At 37.2% G+C, this 18,425-nt stretch overlaps 1 protein-coding gene across 1 annotated transcript in view; it reads left to right on the top strand.

Moving 5' to 3' along the window:
- The window catches only part of AGPS (alkylglycerone phosphate synthase), a 55,188-nt gene extending 37,378 nt beyond the window's left edge, over positions 1–17,810 (top strand). The window contains exons 14-20 of the mRNA XM_054380972.1: positions 2,069–2,181; positions 3,643–3,712; positions 4,536–4,597; positions 7,199–7,288; positions 7,620–7,719; positions 8,724–8,781; positions 17,689–17,810. Coding sequence (XP_054236947.1) covers positions 2,069–2,181; positions 3,643–3,712; positions 4,536–4,597; positions 7,199–7,288; positions 7,620–7,719; positions 8,724–8,781; positions 17,689–17,810 — 615 coding nt within the window. The remainder of the gene's footprint in view (positions 1–2,068; positions 2,182–3,642; positions 3,713–4,535; positions 4,598–7,198; positions 7,289–7,619; positions 7,720–8,723; positions 8,782–17,688) is intronic.
- The last annotated feature ends 615 nt before the right edge of the window (positions 17,811–18,425 follow it).

Genomic DNA, 18,425 nt, shown 5'->3' with positions numbered 1-18,425 from the left:
ATCTTGATGGTGTTTTGTTAGGTAGCATGATGCAGTATCCTCTGATTAGGACTCACCATACAAATTTGAGCTCATTGGCTGGAGGAATGAACCACCCCAAGATATTTTGATTCCTGGCTAGTTGTTTAGACTCTTCTGGTTCCTTCAGTTAACTGTCAGCACAGTTAAACTATTTAGTTAAAGGAATAGCAACTAACTGGATCTTTTTTCTTAATGTAGCTGTTGTACATGGAGGTTGAATTTAAATCTCTAGACTTCTTAAGTCTCTAGACTTACTTACAACCTTGCTTTTGGTGCTGCTTATGTAACAATTACCACAAACAGAGTATAGACTGGAAGGGTTGAATGCCATTGAAAGGGAAAAGGCCTTAAAAGAAAAAAGCCATGCAAGCAGCAGCAAAAAAAAAAAAAAAAAAAAAAAAGCAATTGTTGATTAGCATGGATATTAAGAATGTTGTTGTAAATGATAATTTTTTTACCCTTATCAGCTGTGGAAAAGTTACAAAATTTTTGCTGCAATTTGATATTCATCTCCATTGCATCTTAGTAATGGTAGTTCACCAGAGCCAATTAATAAAAAAGAAAGAGAGAGTGATGCTCTTACTTTTTGAACTAGTTGCAAAGATGACTTTTGACTGTTATTCCCGAAACAAAGGCTTACAGAAAACCTCATTGCACCTTTGGTGCTGTCCCTAATTTCACTGGGAAATGTTCACTGCCACGAGTTTAGAAATTATTTTCTTTACATAGAGCTTTTCTATGGCACACTGCTGATAGAATTATTTTGAGAACAATGACATTATGATAATGATATTAATTTTCCAACTTTAATACAGGAATAGTTTATAGAAAACAAATGTTTCCCCACTGCTCAAAGGATTCAAGACTTGTTATTACTTTATCGTGTATAGACAGCTGTTATGTCTATCCTGCTTTCTAACAGGAGAAAAATGATGACAAATAATCTCTAATTTCAGTGGGTTTATGAATGCTTGTCCTGTCAAGGAAAAACTTGATTGTTTTGGGAGTAAATTTTTGAAAGATGTTTATTTTCCCAATCTTTTTTCTTAGTTGCAACAACACTTACTAACAGTGGCAGTTTGGGCTGGGTGCCCCCTGCCACTGCTACATGAGATACACCTCTGGTGTCCTGGGTGCTCACCCAATAGGGGTGGACACAGGAAACGACGTATTTCTACCCATAAGTCCTGCACCCTATAAGGCCATCTGCAAAGTCATTCTCTTCCTCTTTCTTCCCTCTCTGCTCCCCTGGGAGATGTCCTCTCTTATCGGGTAATGCCGGGGGAGTATCCTCAAGGCCTCTTAGGCCTGTTTAGGCCTAATGCCAGGAGGAGAATGGAGGGGGGGGGTAGTCTCAGACCTGGCCAGCCTGAGACTTGCCTAGCAGCGGGAGGGGGAAGAAAGAGCCCTGGGGGGTTTGGGTTTACCCTGAGGTGGGAAGAAGGGAAGGATTGGGAAGCCTTTGGGAATTCTGTGAGGGGTTCTGTACGCTTTGGGATACTCTTTGTCACTATGCTTTGTAGTTTGTAGGTTTTTTTGTAGCTTCACCAATTGCTTTTCTATTTAAACTTTCCATCACTCTCCAATCTATTTGTGTGAGTCTCATTCTTTTGTCCCTTTCGAGGCAAGAGACGATCTGTCTGGCCCCAAACCAGCACAGAGAACAATGACATTATGATCATGATATTAATTTTCCAACTTTAATACAGGAATAGTTTATAGAAAACAAATGTTTCCCCACTGCTCAAAGGATTCAAGACTTGTTATTACTTTATCATGTATAGACAGCTGTTATGTCTATCCTGCTTTCTAACAGGAGAAAAATGATGACAGATAATCTCTAATTTCAGTGGGTTTATGAATGCTTGTCCTGTCAAGGAAAAACTTGATTGTTTTGGGAGTAAATTTTTGAAAGATGTTTATTTTCCCAATCTTTTTTTCTTAGTTGCAACAACACTTACTAACCAGAGCACATGCTGTATATTTGAAAAGTTAAAACACTTCTACTGCATAGGCTGTGACATAATGCAAAGCTTTTTCTTTGAAGTTTAAAGGATTTGATCCCAACATACTATGTGTAGCTACCTTGCTCTTCGAGGGCGACAGAGAGAAGGTTCTTCAGCATGAAAAGCAAGTCTATGATATTGCCGCCAAGTTTGGGTATGTTTTTCAAGGAACTTTTTCATGTGAAGCTGGGAGTTAACTATCCAGGATAAAAACAGGATTGCTGTATTTTTATAGTGATTACTGTATGGATATGTTCTCAGCTTTCTAGTGAGAAGTGGCAGTAATCAATTAGCTACCGAATGTTCTCTTGATTAGGTACAGCTTGTGCTAACTAATTATTATTGGCAAACTTTCCTGAAACTTCAGCTGTTTGTGTATTGCAGAAAAATAAGTATTTGAGTAAATGTAGAATTGATATTATTTGATATTAATTGATGAAACTAGCCCTTGTAAATGTTTACAGCCATGGAAGCTGCTTGTTTTGTCATACTAGATACAATTTGAACTACAGAAGATGACAAAATCATAAGGGTCATATTAAATCTTTGCGGGTTTTATGTGAGCATATCATGAATACAAGAAGGTTGTTTAAAAGAAGTAGTTGTGTTAAAGGAATGCAGTGAATTTCTGTCCCATTCATTGAAGTGGCAGGCTGGGTAATGATCAGGTAGTTTCTATCCTTCTGCTTTGATTACACATGACTGGAAACCATCATTAAGTATGATTCGTCAAGAATACACCTTTCTTTTTAAGAAAGTTATTGCTAGCCTTAGTCTCAATTACTCAAATATGCATAAGTATTGTTTTATCCATTTCTTGCCTGTCCTTTCTGAAATTTGTTTTCACTGTGCTTAAAAGAGCTTATGAAAGTGGATTTCATGTGAACAGCTGGCTAACATACTATGATGAGAATAATGCTTTTGATCATAAAGAGCATTTTGGTTGTTGTCTGTTAGAAGATGGTGCTGTCTGTGCTGCTTAGTTAATGCAATCAGTTCAGTGTTTAATAGTTTAACCTGGTCTAAAATGCTGAACCATTTAATGGTCTAAAATGCTTTAATTCTATTCTTCAGGGTGTCCAGTTTACACTTTCGGGATCTTATGTCAGTCTTGTGAGCACATAAGTGCACAAACAGAAATGTAGTTGCACATATTCTTATAAATTAACATTAATGAAATACTATGTCTAGTTCTGTTTCCCTTGCTCTTTTGTGATGTTTGAAGACTGTTTTAAGATTGCATCAAATGCTTTGTTATTGTTCATCTCATTGGATAGCCAGTGGGATTATTTAGACCTTATCATTATATTCCTTTTGCATCCAGTAGTGATTTTTTTACATTCTATCACTTTCTGTTCAAGATCTGTGGCACATTGTCTAGGCACAGCTTAGAACTACTACATCTCTTCAGATTATGAAACAAAAAGAGAAATGCAAAAATGTTAAAGGTTTTGTCTAAAGTATCTTCTCGTTTCTAGTAGAGACTCTACTATTTAGAACTGTTTTAATGCAGCTTGAAGACAGCTAAACTTGCACATACATTTGATAGTTATTTTTCTAGTTATTTTTGAAAATTGGTGACTACTTTTGAAAATTAAATTCTTCTTAATTGCAGTGGCTTGGCAGCAGGAGAAGATAATGGACAGAGGGGATATATGCTGACATTTGTCATCGCATACCTTCGAGTAGGTCACCTTTTGTCTGCCTGCTAGAACTTCCATTAATTAGTGTAACAAAACAGATGTCTTTTGGAAGAGCTTTCTCTGAAATCCAAATGCAGCTTGTTTTGGATATCTCAGACTTCACAGTGAGGTTATCTATCTTCCATTTCTTCAGACTTATAAATCTAAGTTGAATGTAACTGGAGGCTGGGGAAGTACTAGAAATGCTCATGTGCTCACTCAGCTTTTATTCTTGGACATCTGCTCATGACTCATTTGTTTCAGAATTCCAGAACAAATAGACATTTTGTCTGAACTGTTGTAGCTGTTCTTAAGAATTTTATTCTGTTTAAATTTTTCTTTTCGGAATAGTATGCATATCTTGAGTGCCAGGTCTTATTGGCTTTTCTGATAAGTCAGGAACAAATTGCTGAATTTCCCTTTATTTCATCAGGTTATATATAAATGGGCACAATGTTTGTTTTTATTCTACATAGATAGGAATTGCATTCCAAATAAGTATTTCCATTAGGTATTATATTGGTTAACACACTGGAGCTTTGTGCTGGATGCTCCACTGATACGCTGACAGTGCAGGCATGCTGACAGTCTAACAAGTTGTCTCACCATAGCAATGACATTTAAATCTTTGGCATCTGTCTTTGAAGAGCTACTCCTGTTATTGTAATTATAAACTAATGTCACTGGGTTGATGGAGATTTTTACTAAATAGACTTTCTGGTTTTTCTCATACAAACTAACTGAAGTTGCTCAGCTTCAGTTGAGCAGTGTAGCTCATCATGTTGATGCTGAATATTACTGATAATTTCTTCTTTCAATTTATTAGGACCTGGGCCTGGATTACTATGTAGTAGGCGAGTCATTTGAGACATCTGTTCCTTGGGATAGGTAAACTGTGATTATTATTTAGAATTGCTTAAAACTTGTGCTTTATTTCATTCAAATTATTCATAACTTAAGTTTGTTGATGGGGAAGCTGAATTTAAACTTCGTGTATTGGAGGCTCCCTGATATGCCTCAAGTCTTGCACCTGTTTTCTTAGTAAAGTTGCTAGTAAATTACATATCAGGGTTTTGTAAATGCGATATATACAATAATTCAGTAATATTTCTACTTAGGTTAGCTTACTTATAACAAATTCAGGACTTGAAATTGTCCTGTTTAGGAAGGTAGACAATGGTGACAACATTGTGTGATGAGCAGCCACATGTGGGATCAGCAATGTATTTCAAACAGAGAAGTTTGTAGTGAGGATCAGTTTTAATTTCCCTAGTAATTCAGGAAAATGAAACTGGAGAAGATAACTTTGCCCAGAGACCTTTTTCCAAAACTTATTTATCTGTTAGTTATGTTTGAGAAACATTTGGCCATGACAAATCTTAATATATGAAATCACTTTAGGTGCTTCTCTCCATTTGGTTAGCCAGGAACCTCTTAAGCAGGTTCTAAGATGATTTGAGTCAAAGCTTTAGAGTATTTAATGATTTATGCTGGTGAGCTGGTATCCTTGCTATTGAATTTAGTGGTAGTAGTAAGTTCCAGCCTCAGCTTTGAAAATCGAGATAGTGTCTTAAATGAGTAGCAGAAATTTGAGGAAACTTTAAAGCAAAATTGCTTATTATTTTACTCCTGCTTTAGAGATACTGAAGTATACTAACTGCTTAGTCACTAGTTTGCTTTGCCTCTCCCTCATTTCAGGAGAGAATGAATTTTTATCTGTTTAAGAAAATATTTTAAATGGTCCTTACCAAATCAAATGCTTTCAGAATGTTGGATTTGATCTGAAAGGTCTCTTCCAAATGAAATGATTTTATGATTCTAAAACATTTTTCTACGTAAGAGCTATGTAGCTTTCCATAAAACAAGTTGCCTTGTTCCTGAAAGACTGAAGGTACTTGAATAAAATGTTTAACTCTACTTATTTATTCACTATGGATACGTTTCTCCTGCATATTACTTCTATCAACATGCAAAGTACTTTCAAATCTGTGTAAAATGTTTTAGACTCAATTGTACAGCATAGCACTGCAACCCTTTTTGGGAGAACATATAACTGAAGAAACGGTCATTTGAAAAGCAGTGATTGCTTTCAGTTGTTGAGATGTGTCTAGGTTTGCCCTAGAAAAAAAAATAATAAAGGCAAAACATGTGGCTTATAACAAGGTTTAATAGCTCATTGCTGTATTAGAACTATAACATTTCAAGCTGGCAAACTTGTACATAGCTGGAGTACCTCCAGGTTTGGCCCCAAAACATACCAAAGGTATGGTATTAGCATAGCATAGAAGGCCTTGGAGGTCTCAAGCTTTCTACTGTGAGCTACTTTGCCAAAAATTTAGGCAGTTCTGCTGAGAATGTAAGTAAAGACATAGAGGAGTAGGCAACCTCCATTTTCTCTGCTGAACGTTTTTGACTCTTATTCCTTATGGAATAAGGAACACTGCTTCAGAGTAAACTTGCTGTTGCATTCAGAGAGAGGATGTATTTGGTAAGAGATTAACCTCCTTGTGTTGAGCTGGTCCCCAGAGATTAGAGGGGCTAGGGATGGCTGGATTTACCTCTTAATAGCTGCACCAATGTGATGTGCTAGAGGCCTGACACCAGGTGCACAAACAGCCTGTCAGCTGTAGGCCTGGCTGCAATCAAAGCAGTTGGGTGCATGAATAGTGCAGTTTATTAATATGCAACACCCCCAGATTCTTTTAAGACTGTTAGTGATAAATGTACTGTACTACAGAATGACTCTGTAGCTCCAAAATACAATTGCAGACACACTCAATCTCCCAGGGAAGCACTCGGTGTAGCTGAGGTTGCAAATCTTGCCCTAAGTGTCCCTTCTGGGGTGGGATGAGGGTATGAGGGGGACAAATCTGTTTATCTATCCCTGCCTTTTGGTGGTAAACTTTTGATTCTCTCCAATGAGATAGGAAGTTGGGGCAATATTTGTACCTCATTATCTAATATTGTGCAGAGTGTGTTAGTGGGACTGTGGTCAAGTCATTGTTCCTGGTGGTCAATCAGTTATTCCTTTATCAGTTGCACAAAACATTTCTTGGTTTTGGTGTGATGTCTCTGGTCAGCAGTGCCATGGGTGACAGGTGAGCGGATGGAATAGTGGGCCTCCACCATGCCCCTTCCATTCTCCCCAGTGCCATGGCAACACAGACCACTGGATCTCTACCCAGCCACTTTGCTTGTTCTGATCCCCCTGTGTTTATCAGCTACAGTGAGCTTGGTAGTTTTCTATTATTTTATGCTTCTAACACTTGGCATTTTGGAGAAGTACAGAAAGGCAATTCTAATGTTGATGAGGAATATTCTTTTTGAACAAAATGTAAGCTAGTTAACACTGATTCTCAAAGGTAATCTTCTGTTTTACTAGGTCATACTTTTAAAAAGAAGTTACCAAAGCTGAAGTTTTTTTAGGATGTTGCACAAAATCATACAGTAAGATTTTTACATTTTTAGCATTTTTGTTTTCTGTTACAGAGTTTTGGACCTTTGTAGGAATGTAAAGGAAAGGATAGTAAGAGAATGCAAAGAAAAGGGTGTTCAGTTTGCTCCTCTTTCAACCTGCAGGTAAGCCAGACAACCACCTAAAATTTTTTGTCGAATCTTTTCTTCGTAAGAGAACTAATGAAGAGGTAATTAAACTTACTAGCTACTACGTGAAGTGCATCTTATTGATAATGCTAATCTTGACCTTCCTCTAATTTGGGATTAGTCTTGACACTTTTGCTTGTATGCATAAGAATAAAGTGTAACAACTTAATGCTTTACCTCTCGAGAGGTAAAGCTTTTAAGTTATGAAATATGAGAAAAAAGGACAGAAGACTGATTTGTGCAATGCAACATAGTGGCTGGCTTAGTACCAAAAAAGCTTTGTTTGTAATGCAGTTCTTTTCAACAGGGTGACACAGACATATGATGCAGGTGCATGTGTCTACTTCTACTTTGCCTTTAACTACAGAGGAATTAGTGATCCTATTCATGTCTATGAAGAAATTGAGGTAATGTATGTAAAAACAGTGGTTAAAGGAAAGAAGCTGATGTCCTGTAATATATGCAGAACCCATTGTCCAAGCTAACTGAATTTTGCAGGAAAGATAACAGAAGTCTACTTGTACAGCTTTTATATTAGCAGCTAGGGAAAGAGGTGCACATTAATATGGCACACCAAGTAAAGACAAGACTAGCAGGTGACTCTTCAGACATTGGTAAATGAATATTTCTGACTAAAGTATAGGACAGCTTGTTCTTGGATGCCAGAAACTATCATCTGTAAAACCCAAATCCATAGGAAACAATACTTCCTTAGTTCTATCAGTAGCTTTACAAAACTACTTCCTTCACTTAATGCTCAATTAGTCTTTAAAATATGTGGTGAAACTATCAAGATCATATTTTGTTAGTAGAGCTGTATGTAGCGAATAATGAATGTGAGGATCTCTCTCTCCTACTGTTCCAGAGAATTAACTGTTGTGGCTACTTTTGTTTAGGCCTAGGTGAGCACTGGTCTAGGTCTGATGTTTCTTAACAAAAATCTAAATTTTGTTTCCTACCACAAACGTCACCCACTAAAGTGTTGTCAGTTCTAAAGTATCTCACTCCCTTGACCAGAATCTTAGAGATCTGGATCTAAACTCTGGTCTGAATATGGATGTTTAACAGCTCTGGGGAGCCTGTTTTCCAGCTTCTTTATTGTTATTTCCTTTTTCAGTAGATGCTTCACCATATTCCAGGTGAGCATCCCAACCACTAGACTAATTCTTGCAAGGGGGAGATGATCCAGAATATTCCATTCTGAAATAATAGGTTTCTTAGATGCCGTTTGAAATATTTTGGCTTTGTTAATGGAAAATCCCAGTTTATATTTACAAGCAGACTTGAACTAAAATGTTTACCTCTATTGTGTACTGAAACTTAAAACACCTGTGTAAATGAGTATGAAAGCAAGGATTTAACTAAAAAATGTTGTGTTTGCTGTGGAATAAACACCTTATTTCCAATTTAGAGGGCTGCTAGAGAGGAAATACTTGCCAATGGAGGAAGTCTGTCACATCACCATGGAGGTAATGTTCTCAGTCTACTGTTAATCTCTTTGGTACTGCTAAATATTCATACTTACATAAAATAGTTTGTGATGAACTTTGAAAAATATTTCACAGGAATTACATCCCCCCCCCCCCCCCCCCCCCCCCAGTATGTGGGGTGTGTGGATCTCCTGACATTCTTTCTAGAAATTTTCACCCCTTTGTCAGACTTTCAGGGGAACTGCCCATGAAGCTGGTTTTCTTGATGTCAAATCAATGTGGTGTGTTTAGGAACACCAGTTTAAAATCTTTGATAGGAAGTGTACTGGCTGCCTGAGAACCTAAAAATGCAGTTGATTAATTTGTCTTAAGCAACTTCTACTGAATCTTGTGCAGAGATGTAGTCAGTTACAAAGACCTCAACAGTTTGGTGTCCCTTGTGGCTAGGTGAATGCTGTTAGCTGTAATTCCAGAGCACTTATTGAAAGCATCTGTGTAAAATTTAATGACTTTAAACTGGGCTATGTTGCAATCTACCATTTATTGCATAATTGGTAACAGTATTGATATCACTGGCTTGGTGTCTGCTAACTTCCTGATTGTTCATTTTCCTCCTTTGGAGTTTGGGAATTACTTGTCCTGAGTTACTAACCTATTTTCAAGCTATTTTGTGCTTTAATATTAAGAACCAGTGTCATGTGTAAGTGATACTTCATATATCTGATGCTTTCCATATGCTTTTCCCAGATATTCTGCCTAGCTTGGTTGGATGTGTCCTATAGAATGCTGTAAACTCATATGCCAGGAAGACTTGTTGTGAAATGTTTGATTTATGCATCTAGCTTCTTGAAACTGGTTAACCTAAGGCACTTTTTCTCTCTGCTCTCTTGGGGCATTGTCTGACCACAGAAATAAGAGTGAAGAGGAAGCTCAGTGGTTTAAAACTAGATAAAAATTTTGTAATCTAAGAAAGCTCTCTGTGGGGAAAACTGAAGGGCAGAAGCTGAGCTTTAAAACAATTTTGTGACTTCCTGGACTTGAAACTATTAGCTCGGGCTGTTTTCAAGTATCTGACTTTGTGACAGAAATTGCTTTAGCAATATCAGGATATTGGAAGCTGAGAGAAAATGGCTTCAATAGTTTTTGTTCAATATACTCTTATGGTCATCTGATTTAATGTGGTGGTATAGTGGACTGTTTTATACTCACACACAGGATGTGGAATTACCCCTGTGATGTACTGTTGTGCTCTCCCCCACTGTGGCAGCTGTATTTTACTGTGACCAGCATTTCATCCATTAACTTGTGTGCAGCTGGAGCTTGTCACATGTTTGGATGTATTTGCCTTCACCATATGAAACCTTGCTTACAGCATATGTTGAACAAGAAAAAGAGGTTAGGTAGCATTTTCAAGTCCTTGCACACTTGAACTTTCAAACTCCACAGTTAACAGAAAACTTGGTTTCTCTTAGAATTCTTATGCTCCTGTTGTATGCGTGATGACCCCTTATACTGATAAATATTTTCTGCTTTGAGTGTTTTTGTCTGGCAGTTTATTGTGTAAGATATTCAAGACTGTTTTGTTTTGGTTTTCCCCCCAGTGCTTAGTAGATGTGCTGCTGAGAATTTGCCTAATATATCAGTTTTATTTACTGACCTCTAGGCCTGGTACCTCTTAGCACAGCAAAGACTGGTCTATTGTGTGGGGTTAAAGAAAATGCTGGTCCAATTTCTTTTAGTATTTGTCTTGTAATTGTGATTAATTACAGTTGTTTTCACTATCTGGAAACAGGCTGGTTTGTCCTCCCACAATCACACTGTGATAAATGGAGCTATTTTAACTCTGTTTTTGTGTATCAAAGAAAACAGATGTAGTCTGAGACTTGAGGCTACAGGAAATACAAAGCCTACTTAAGTCAATCCTCATGTACTCATTGAGTGAGAAGGGGTAGTATATGAGAGTTTGAGATACTTAAAGCTCTAAATTTACACCTGGGGAAGTGTCCACTGTAGGTAGGTGCATAGCTATAATCTACAGTGAGAACTGAAATAATGGCATTTTTAATTTTGTAAAGAATAACTTCAGACAGACTTGACTTTGGTTTATATGTTACTCTCAGTAGCTCTTCTCTCCTGCCCTCCCTCCAGCATAATGAACAATAGTTTGAATTTTAGGCAAGACTTGCTAAAGGTAGCAATATTGTGGGAAAACTCTCCTTGATGACTTTTGAGATTTTAAAGTTGTAAGAAGCATAACATTTATGTGTTGAAGGATTACATTGACAATCAGGCTTTGCAATATGTAGGAACAACAGCATTCCAACAAAGAAATAGCAGAAACATGTTGATACCAGCCTTGAATAGCAAGCATCTCATGGACACAAGAAGCCATAGCAAAGCCAGACATACACAACTCGTCATGAATTTATCTTTTCAATGTAACAATGACCTGTATTTTGGAGTAAAATATCTGGATTTTCTTGTTTTATAAATCTGGATATAATTTTTACAAAACTGCAACTTTAATTACTTTGTCCTTTTAATCAAATTGTCAGCTTTTTCCTGTAAGTCTTTTTCACACCTGACTTTCAAATATTTAAGTCTAATTGGTAAGTGTCAGGAATGGCTTTCTTACTTTGTTAGCATTTAATTCTTGATAATATTTTTTTTGATTATGTAATGAACATAACTTAGATTTAGGAAGAATCTGAGGCATTTGTTTCTGTAAAAATGCACCATTCTCTAGGGCATCAGAAATTAATCCTTCTTGAGTAGGTTATCAATTTTTTTTTTATGATCCTGGCAGTCTTGGCTAAACATGGTAGTTCTGTTTCTCACTAGATTTGTTGTGAACTGCTGTGAAAAACTGATTAGTGGTTTTTAATTCTTAATTTGACTTCAATATCTTATGCCTTCTTTGGCCCTTTTAACTAATGTTATGACGTATTCTGTGATTTAATAAAAGGTTTTGAAAAGTATTCAGAAATTATATATCCTAGTTGTAGCATTTCTTGTCTTCATTTCCCACATGAGGTTATATGGTCTCGATTACAGATTATTTTTTTTTTTTTTTTTAGCTTACCTTGATTATGTCTTAAACTTATAAAGCGACAGTACACATCTTTGAACACATCCTTGACCCTTCTGCTTTTCTGGTCACAAAGTAGCTTGAGAATCATGTAAGGAAACGTTGCTAGAGCTATAATTAGCTTCTAGAAACTTTAGTGTTTAAAAAGCAGCATTAGAAATGACTGTTCTTTGTAAATACAAGTTGAAGTTCAGATAAATTATTTTTTTCTAATCATTTAGGGCAAGCCCTAAACCCACCAGTATGGTGTGTCATACCTTGCATCCTTTAATTCCTGTTTCATAAAATATGTGCTGGTTTCAGAATAATGTGCTAATGAAGTATCAGTGGGTACAAATAGCACAATAACCTCTCTGGGCTGGGGTACAGCATCAAAGCGAGCAGGATGGATTTGAGCCTGATCCTTCTGCATTACCAAGCTAAGAATCCAGGTAAAATTAAGGAAGAGTGTAAAAAATTTATGATGGATTGTTTTCCATGCAGGGAACGTTATAACTAAAACTGGTTACTTAAGGAAACAATTATGGTGGATTTAAGGAAATTACCCCTATTTAGCAACTTAATGTAATAGAACTAATTTTCTTCCACTTTATAGACATATTGAGTAAAGGTTAACCAAGTAGTCCATGTTTAGGTGTGGTATCAATTTCCTGGTAGTTACGTAGGAAAAGGAAAAAAGTCTCCTAACTCTAAAAGCAATAAACAAAGCCAAAATCAAACCCCAGAAATACTCCAAAGCAAACACAGACACACTCCCCTCCCCCCCCCGCAACAAATCCAGAAAAGCTCCACACCTTATTTGCATTCAGTTGCACATTTGGCATTGTAATGCGTTGTAATTCTTTGGTGTCATTAAGAGGCTGTGGCCTAGGCTATACACTACAGTAATTAACCCCCACAAACTAGAAAATCTGGAATTAATAAAATTCCCTTACGGAGGGGAGTTAAACCCCTTCTTGTCTCTTCTACACCAGAAAAGTATCTTCTTACCATTCAGTAAAGTCCTGAAGACTGGTCACATTTTCACCTTAAAATGCTTGCTCTGATGATTAGAAGTAGTTTAAACTCTGATATTTATTAGGCATAGAGTAACCTTATGTGAAATAATATAATAGTGTAGTTGTATTTTTCTTCTTCGTCTGTATACTTACCTTCAGTGCCTTTTCCACCAAATAAATACAAAGGGCTTTCTGAACTTGAAAGTACTTCAGTGCAAGATGTTATGGTAATGGTCTTAACTATGTAGTAGACTGTAGTACACTGGTCCAATATACACCACCACAGTATCAGATTTACACATTTCTGAGTATTGCAAAGCTCTCTCTCTAAGAGCAGTAACCCATTAACCAGTTTCTAAGACCACAGAGATGCTTTTCATAGGGATAACCAACTTCAGGAAGTCCATGCAGCAGCTGGAAGAGCCCTGTCCTGTTATTGCTGTTTCTGCAAAGCTACTGTTTTGCAATAACTACCTCTAAGTTTTAAGGGCCAAAGCAGAGGAAGTCTACAGCCATGTGCAGTGCCACTATAGCCTGTTTCCATTGGGACCACACACTGCTATAAATCTGTTCTACATGGATGTAGTTATTCCTGGGATCTGTCAGCTGCCTTAAAACTTTCTGTGCAAAACTGTTCATGTGTGCCCAGGTATTTCATTTTGCAAGAGTGAGAAAAGCAGTTGCTGCTTGCTGTTTGATAGCTCCATCCTTAGCAGAGGGGACTTTTTGCAGTCATCTTAGATACACTTTCAAAGCTAAGTAAGGGTAGCCCTTGTGAGCGAGGACAGCTGTTCACCCATTTTAACTTTTGTGGCCAGGATGCATGTGCTGTCCATCTAATACACTTCTCTTTGAAAACCATGCACAGGGGAAGCTTGGCACTTTAGCACAGAGTCTAATGTCAGTCCCATGTTTTCTTGGCTGTGTTTTTGTGTTTGTTTGGTTTTTTTTTTTTTTTTTTTTCCAAAGGGTGGGTCTTGCAGGAGGAACATGGAGTATGGTTGCACTTCAGCAAAGTCTATTTTATTCCCTGATAAATTGAAAAGACTCTGGAAAGATGAATGCTTTTGTAATGAAACCATTTTGAGGGCTGGACTATTGTATATTAGTAGTGGGAAAAAGTTACTTACCCAGCTCACTTGTTATTCTTTCATACATGGACTGCAATAATAAGACTTGAAAACACTGCAAAAATAAAACTGATATTGGTCTATCTTTGAGAGTTGCTACTGAATGAGCCTCTTGCCTTTCAGAAGGACTTTGAATGAAGTACACTGTAATGCTAGGGTGTTTTGTGACAAAAAGACTAGACTGCAAGGTTCAAGCTGTTTGAGTTCTGTTACAGGTTTAGCTGCAACCAAATGATTAATTTTGAACTTCTCTCACAGATCTAATATGCCACTATTGCAGGTTTTCATGGGTGCAGTGGAAGAATGTACTATTGCAACTTCAAAGTATGTGAAATATGTCTTAGTTAATCACCCACAGTTACAAGCTTTGTGCTAAATGTTTGCTTACCCCTCTCCAAGTAAGGGCTTCGAGTCCCAAAAAAGTAACTGTGGCCAGTGTCCTGATCAAGGGAGAAGGGTTTCCATAGAGGCTACTCCCAATTCCTAACCCAAATTTTAGGGGTTCTATCCCAATTCACATGACTATGGGCAAGACTCTGCCTGTGTTAATTATACTGTCTGGATACACAAGGTTGCTGGCTGAAACTGACACTCAAACCCTCTGACTACTCTTTATCTTAGTTTCTCAAGCAGCAGAATAGTGGTTGGAATTGAGTCTTGGGGCATATTATTTGCTGAGGTATTTCAAGGCTTGTCTCTGGTTTTGATTCTTCGAATGATGTAGCACTACCCTGTTCAGTTTTTGGCTTACGGATGACTTGATGCTGCCCGTGAGTTGTCTCTGTGTAGATAGGACCTCAAGGCAAAATAGGATCCTCCAAGATGGGTTGCTTTTACAACTCCCCATGAGTCACCTACATGCATGAGACATTACCAAAACTTATTTATGAGCTATGAGTCAGATGATCCATACATGTTTGTACTCTATGTAATTTGGGTGGGCTTCAGATAAAGACCTCTGGCTTCCTAGCCTCTCAATGTTTTTATGGCACACCTCAGGAACAGGGCACTTGTCGCTTGTAAAACTTACTCTATACTTCATCTTGGATAATTAAGATGCAAGATTAGGTCTCCAGAAGAAAAAGCTTCAAGGAAGAAGGGCTCCATTTGTTTCTGGTTGGAGCAACAAGGATTGTGGATGTAATGATGTGTACAGCCAAATTTTACAAGTAGTGACTCTTTAAGCTACTACAAATTGATTGTATAATGCCATGTTGATTTGAGAACCTTATTAATAATGTTAGGATGTAACATACAGGATCCAGGTGAATTTGAACTTATTTATTGAGGAAAAGCATGCTGGGCTGAGAAATCTCTAAGCAGTAGGTCGTTGAATAAAATCTGGTTCTGTGCACTGTCTCATGTCAGTTCCAGATAAATGGCATCATCTAGGCCTAACATTTAGAGGTCTACCTTTTCTAAGCTAGAAACAGACAGGTGGTTTTCACTAATCCATGGTAAGATCAGGCTTAACTTACATGTTTTATCGATGAAGAAAGTAAGACTTCCTTGAGCCCAAAGCTATTCTTTGACTAGGCTTAGGGTAGAGTTAAGCAACTTTGCCAGTTGGAATTATTTTTATATTCATGGTAACATCTTTTACTATTTTGTCTATTTCTTCTTTTTTTTTTTTTTCTTCTTCTCATCCTTGAAGCTAATTGGATCATCCTATGAAGGAGAAACAATACTTACAGGGCAGCACTGATGCCAAGAGAAACAAATATTAATATTGCTTTCCTAAGTGGTGCATCTGTACAGAGCTTGTCCTTCATTTGGTCTATTTTCTATTTAATCAGATGGACCAGCTTGGAATTATAAAAGCAAGATTGCTTCAACAGTGTTTAATATGAAACCTGAAAAATCCTTTTGTGTCTTACTGACATGAACAGTAGGAGCAGGGGCTCAACCTACTGTTTTCAAGGGGTTAAAATCTTTTCATAGAATGTTTGTGAAGGACTACTGGTAACTGTAGTACAGGGTTGGTTTTTTTTTTCCAGTTCACTAATCAAATGTATGTTAGATTTATTATTGCAGAAGTATAAACCATAGAAAATTTGACAAGATAGATGTGTAAATTATCACTTTGACAGAACTAATGATGCACTCCAAGCACCTTCTGTTTTCCAGCACTTGCATATTCATTAAATATGCAACGACTGTTTGGTGCTGCTCAGCCAGTAGTTCAGTTCCTTGTGGAATTGCATTATTACTGGAGGTGTAAGAGAGGCCTGCATGCTAGCTCTTGGGCATCCTGCTGTGATTCTAATGTGCTCCATCTTGTTGGAGCAGTTGTTTGCAGTCTTTTCAGGACAATTACATTCATAACCACAGGACACGTTCACTGAAACTATATTACAGATAACAGTTGAGAATAATAATGATTGTTCCTCAGCTGCTAGTGCAGAAGCCAGTGTGAATGACCTGAAGTGATGGTCAAGCTACCTCCACGTGTTGTTTTTTGTTGGTGATTTTGGGTTTGGTTTTTTTTTTTTGTAGTATTAGTTTCCCCAGATGAAACTCATCTACGTCAGCTTGCTTGGGCAGTCAAATCATAGTGATGGTAAATTTACAGATGGAGTGTTTTTTTTTGTTGTTTTTTTTTTTCCCCTTGAGCTGGGCTGCCAAATACAGCCACAGGTCGTGCCACATGACATTCTTTTGTCCTTCAGTTACAATCTTTGCTCTTGACGCACATGCTGCTAATTATTTTCCAGCAAACTGCAAACTTCAATTTTTCTCACATTATTTGCTTTTTCAGTTGGCATTGTGACTAGCTCATATTCCTTAAGGTATAAACAAATATACTCTGTTCTCCAGAGGTGTCCCTGTAATTTATTATTCTGATGACAGTTTGATGGTTACCCTGAGAACAGAGCACAAAAGATGGCTTGAATTTAGTTTCAGATACTCTTAAAGCATCTGTCTCCCCAGCCTTTACTATATCTCATCATACTGACAAATGGATTGTGTTTCAGGCTGACAAGTAAAATGCTGTAGTGTGTTTAATGAAAAAAATTTCCTTTATTTTGAATGATCTGTTAAATTGGAGTTGATGACTTGGTTAATTGGTCCGTGAAAGCTTGGCCATTTAATAGGACTATTGTGAGACGTTAGTGAAATGAGTTCTTAGATGGCTGGAGTTTCAGCTTTGCCTTGTATTTAATCTATTTTGTGAATATCCTTTTTTTTTTTCATGTGGGAAACTAAGCTCATGTGCAATGGTGTGAACAATTACTAGCCCATGTAAATATTTTTAAGTTAAGATATTTTGTTCATTTAAAACTGGTCTTTAAACCGTCTCCTTAGGAAAGAATTTTTTGCTGTTTAAACCACTAATGTTTTAAGTTTATTTGATAGTGAGTTACACTTTAAAGCAATCAAGTAGTATGTGGGATTCTACTTTTAGTTTTCTACTTAAAACTAGTTTGACTTTTTGAAATTTACTACCAGTTCCCTATTTTAATAGTACATGTGATTTCAGCTTAAGCTTCATCTAAATTTCATAGTTTCTAAAGAAAGTAGTCAGTGTGGAACACAGTCTTCCTCTGGGAATATGCTGAGCTTAATGAGCTTGATAGTCTGTTGGGCTCAATAAATCAAATAAAGCAAAACATTTCTTATTTTTGAATAAAAGCATTTATCACACGGTGTTTATTCATTCATGGTCACAAGATTGATTGGCTCCTAGCATCCTGCCATATATTGAAACACTTTGTTTTTGTTTTTCCAGTAGGCAAATTGCGGAAGCGCTGGATGAAGGAGAGCATCTCTGATGTTGGCCTGGGAATGCTGAGATCTGTTAAGGAATATGTGGACCCTAAAAACATCTTTGGAAACAAAAATCTTTTATAAAGCCCTGCACAACATGATGTACTAAAACTTCATCAAAATTACTGTTAAAATTCCTTCACTTTCATTGTATTGATATCCCAGTAATCAAATATAACATAGACTAAACTTTTTAAAGACTAGTAACTTACATTGATTTTTGCCACCCCCTTACCCCTCCCTCCATAACATCTCTGTTAACATTTATGGACTTCTTAATTGCAGCACTCTTAAACAACCCACTGGGTACAAAGTGTATTCCCAACCAGGAAATGCAAATTTGGTTTTCCAGGTTTGCTTAGGCAACACAGCTGACAATATTTTCAGTGCTGGATAATGCCAGATGTTTCCTACTAAAGCATCCCCTGCAAGGAGAACAAGGACTGACAACAGTGTTTTCTACAGAAGCAGCTGCTGAACCCATCCTCTTGCTGAAGGAAAGCTGCTGAAAGACAGATGAGAGAACACTAAGGACTACTTCACGATACTGAAGGATTAAGTATGTAACAGACTTGTAACCAGCAAATACTGAAAGTACAAATGTAGGCTTTGATAAGAGACAATGCAAGTCAAACTACTTCTAAAAATCTCAGTCTCCCACTGTAGTATTATTGGAAAAAGGTACAGAATTGAGCTGTT

The sequence above is a fragment of the Indicator indicator genome, chromosome 5 (genome assembly GCF_027791375.1).
Source record: "Indicator indicator isolate 239-I01 chromosome 5, UM_Iind_1.1, whole genome shotgun sequence".
NCBI classification, from domain to species: Eukaryota; Metazoa; Chordata; class Aves; order Piciformes; family Indicatoridae; genus Indicator; species Indicator indicator.
Note: the sequence above shows the minus strand (reverse complement) of the source record. Positions and strands in the feature narration are given on the sequence as shown.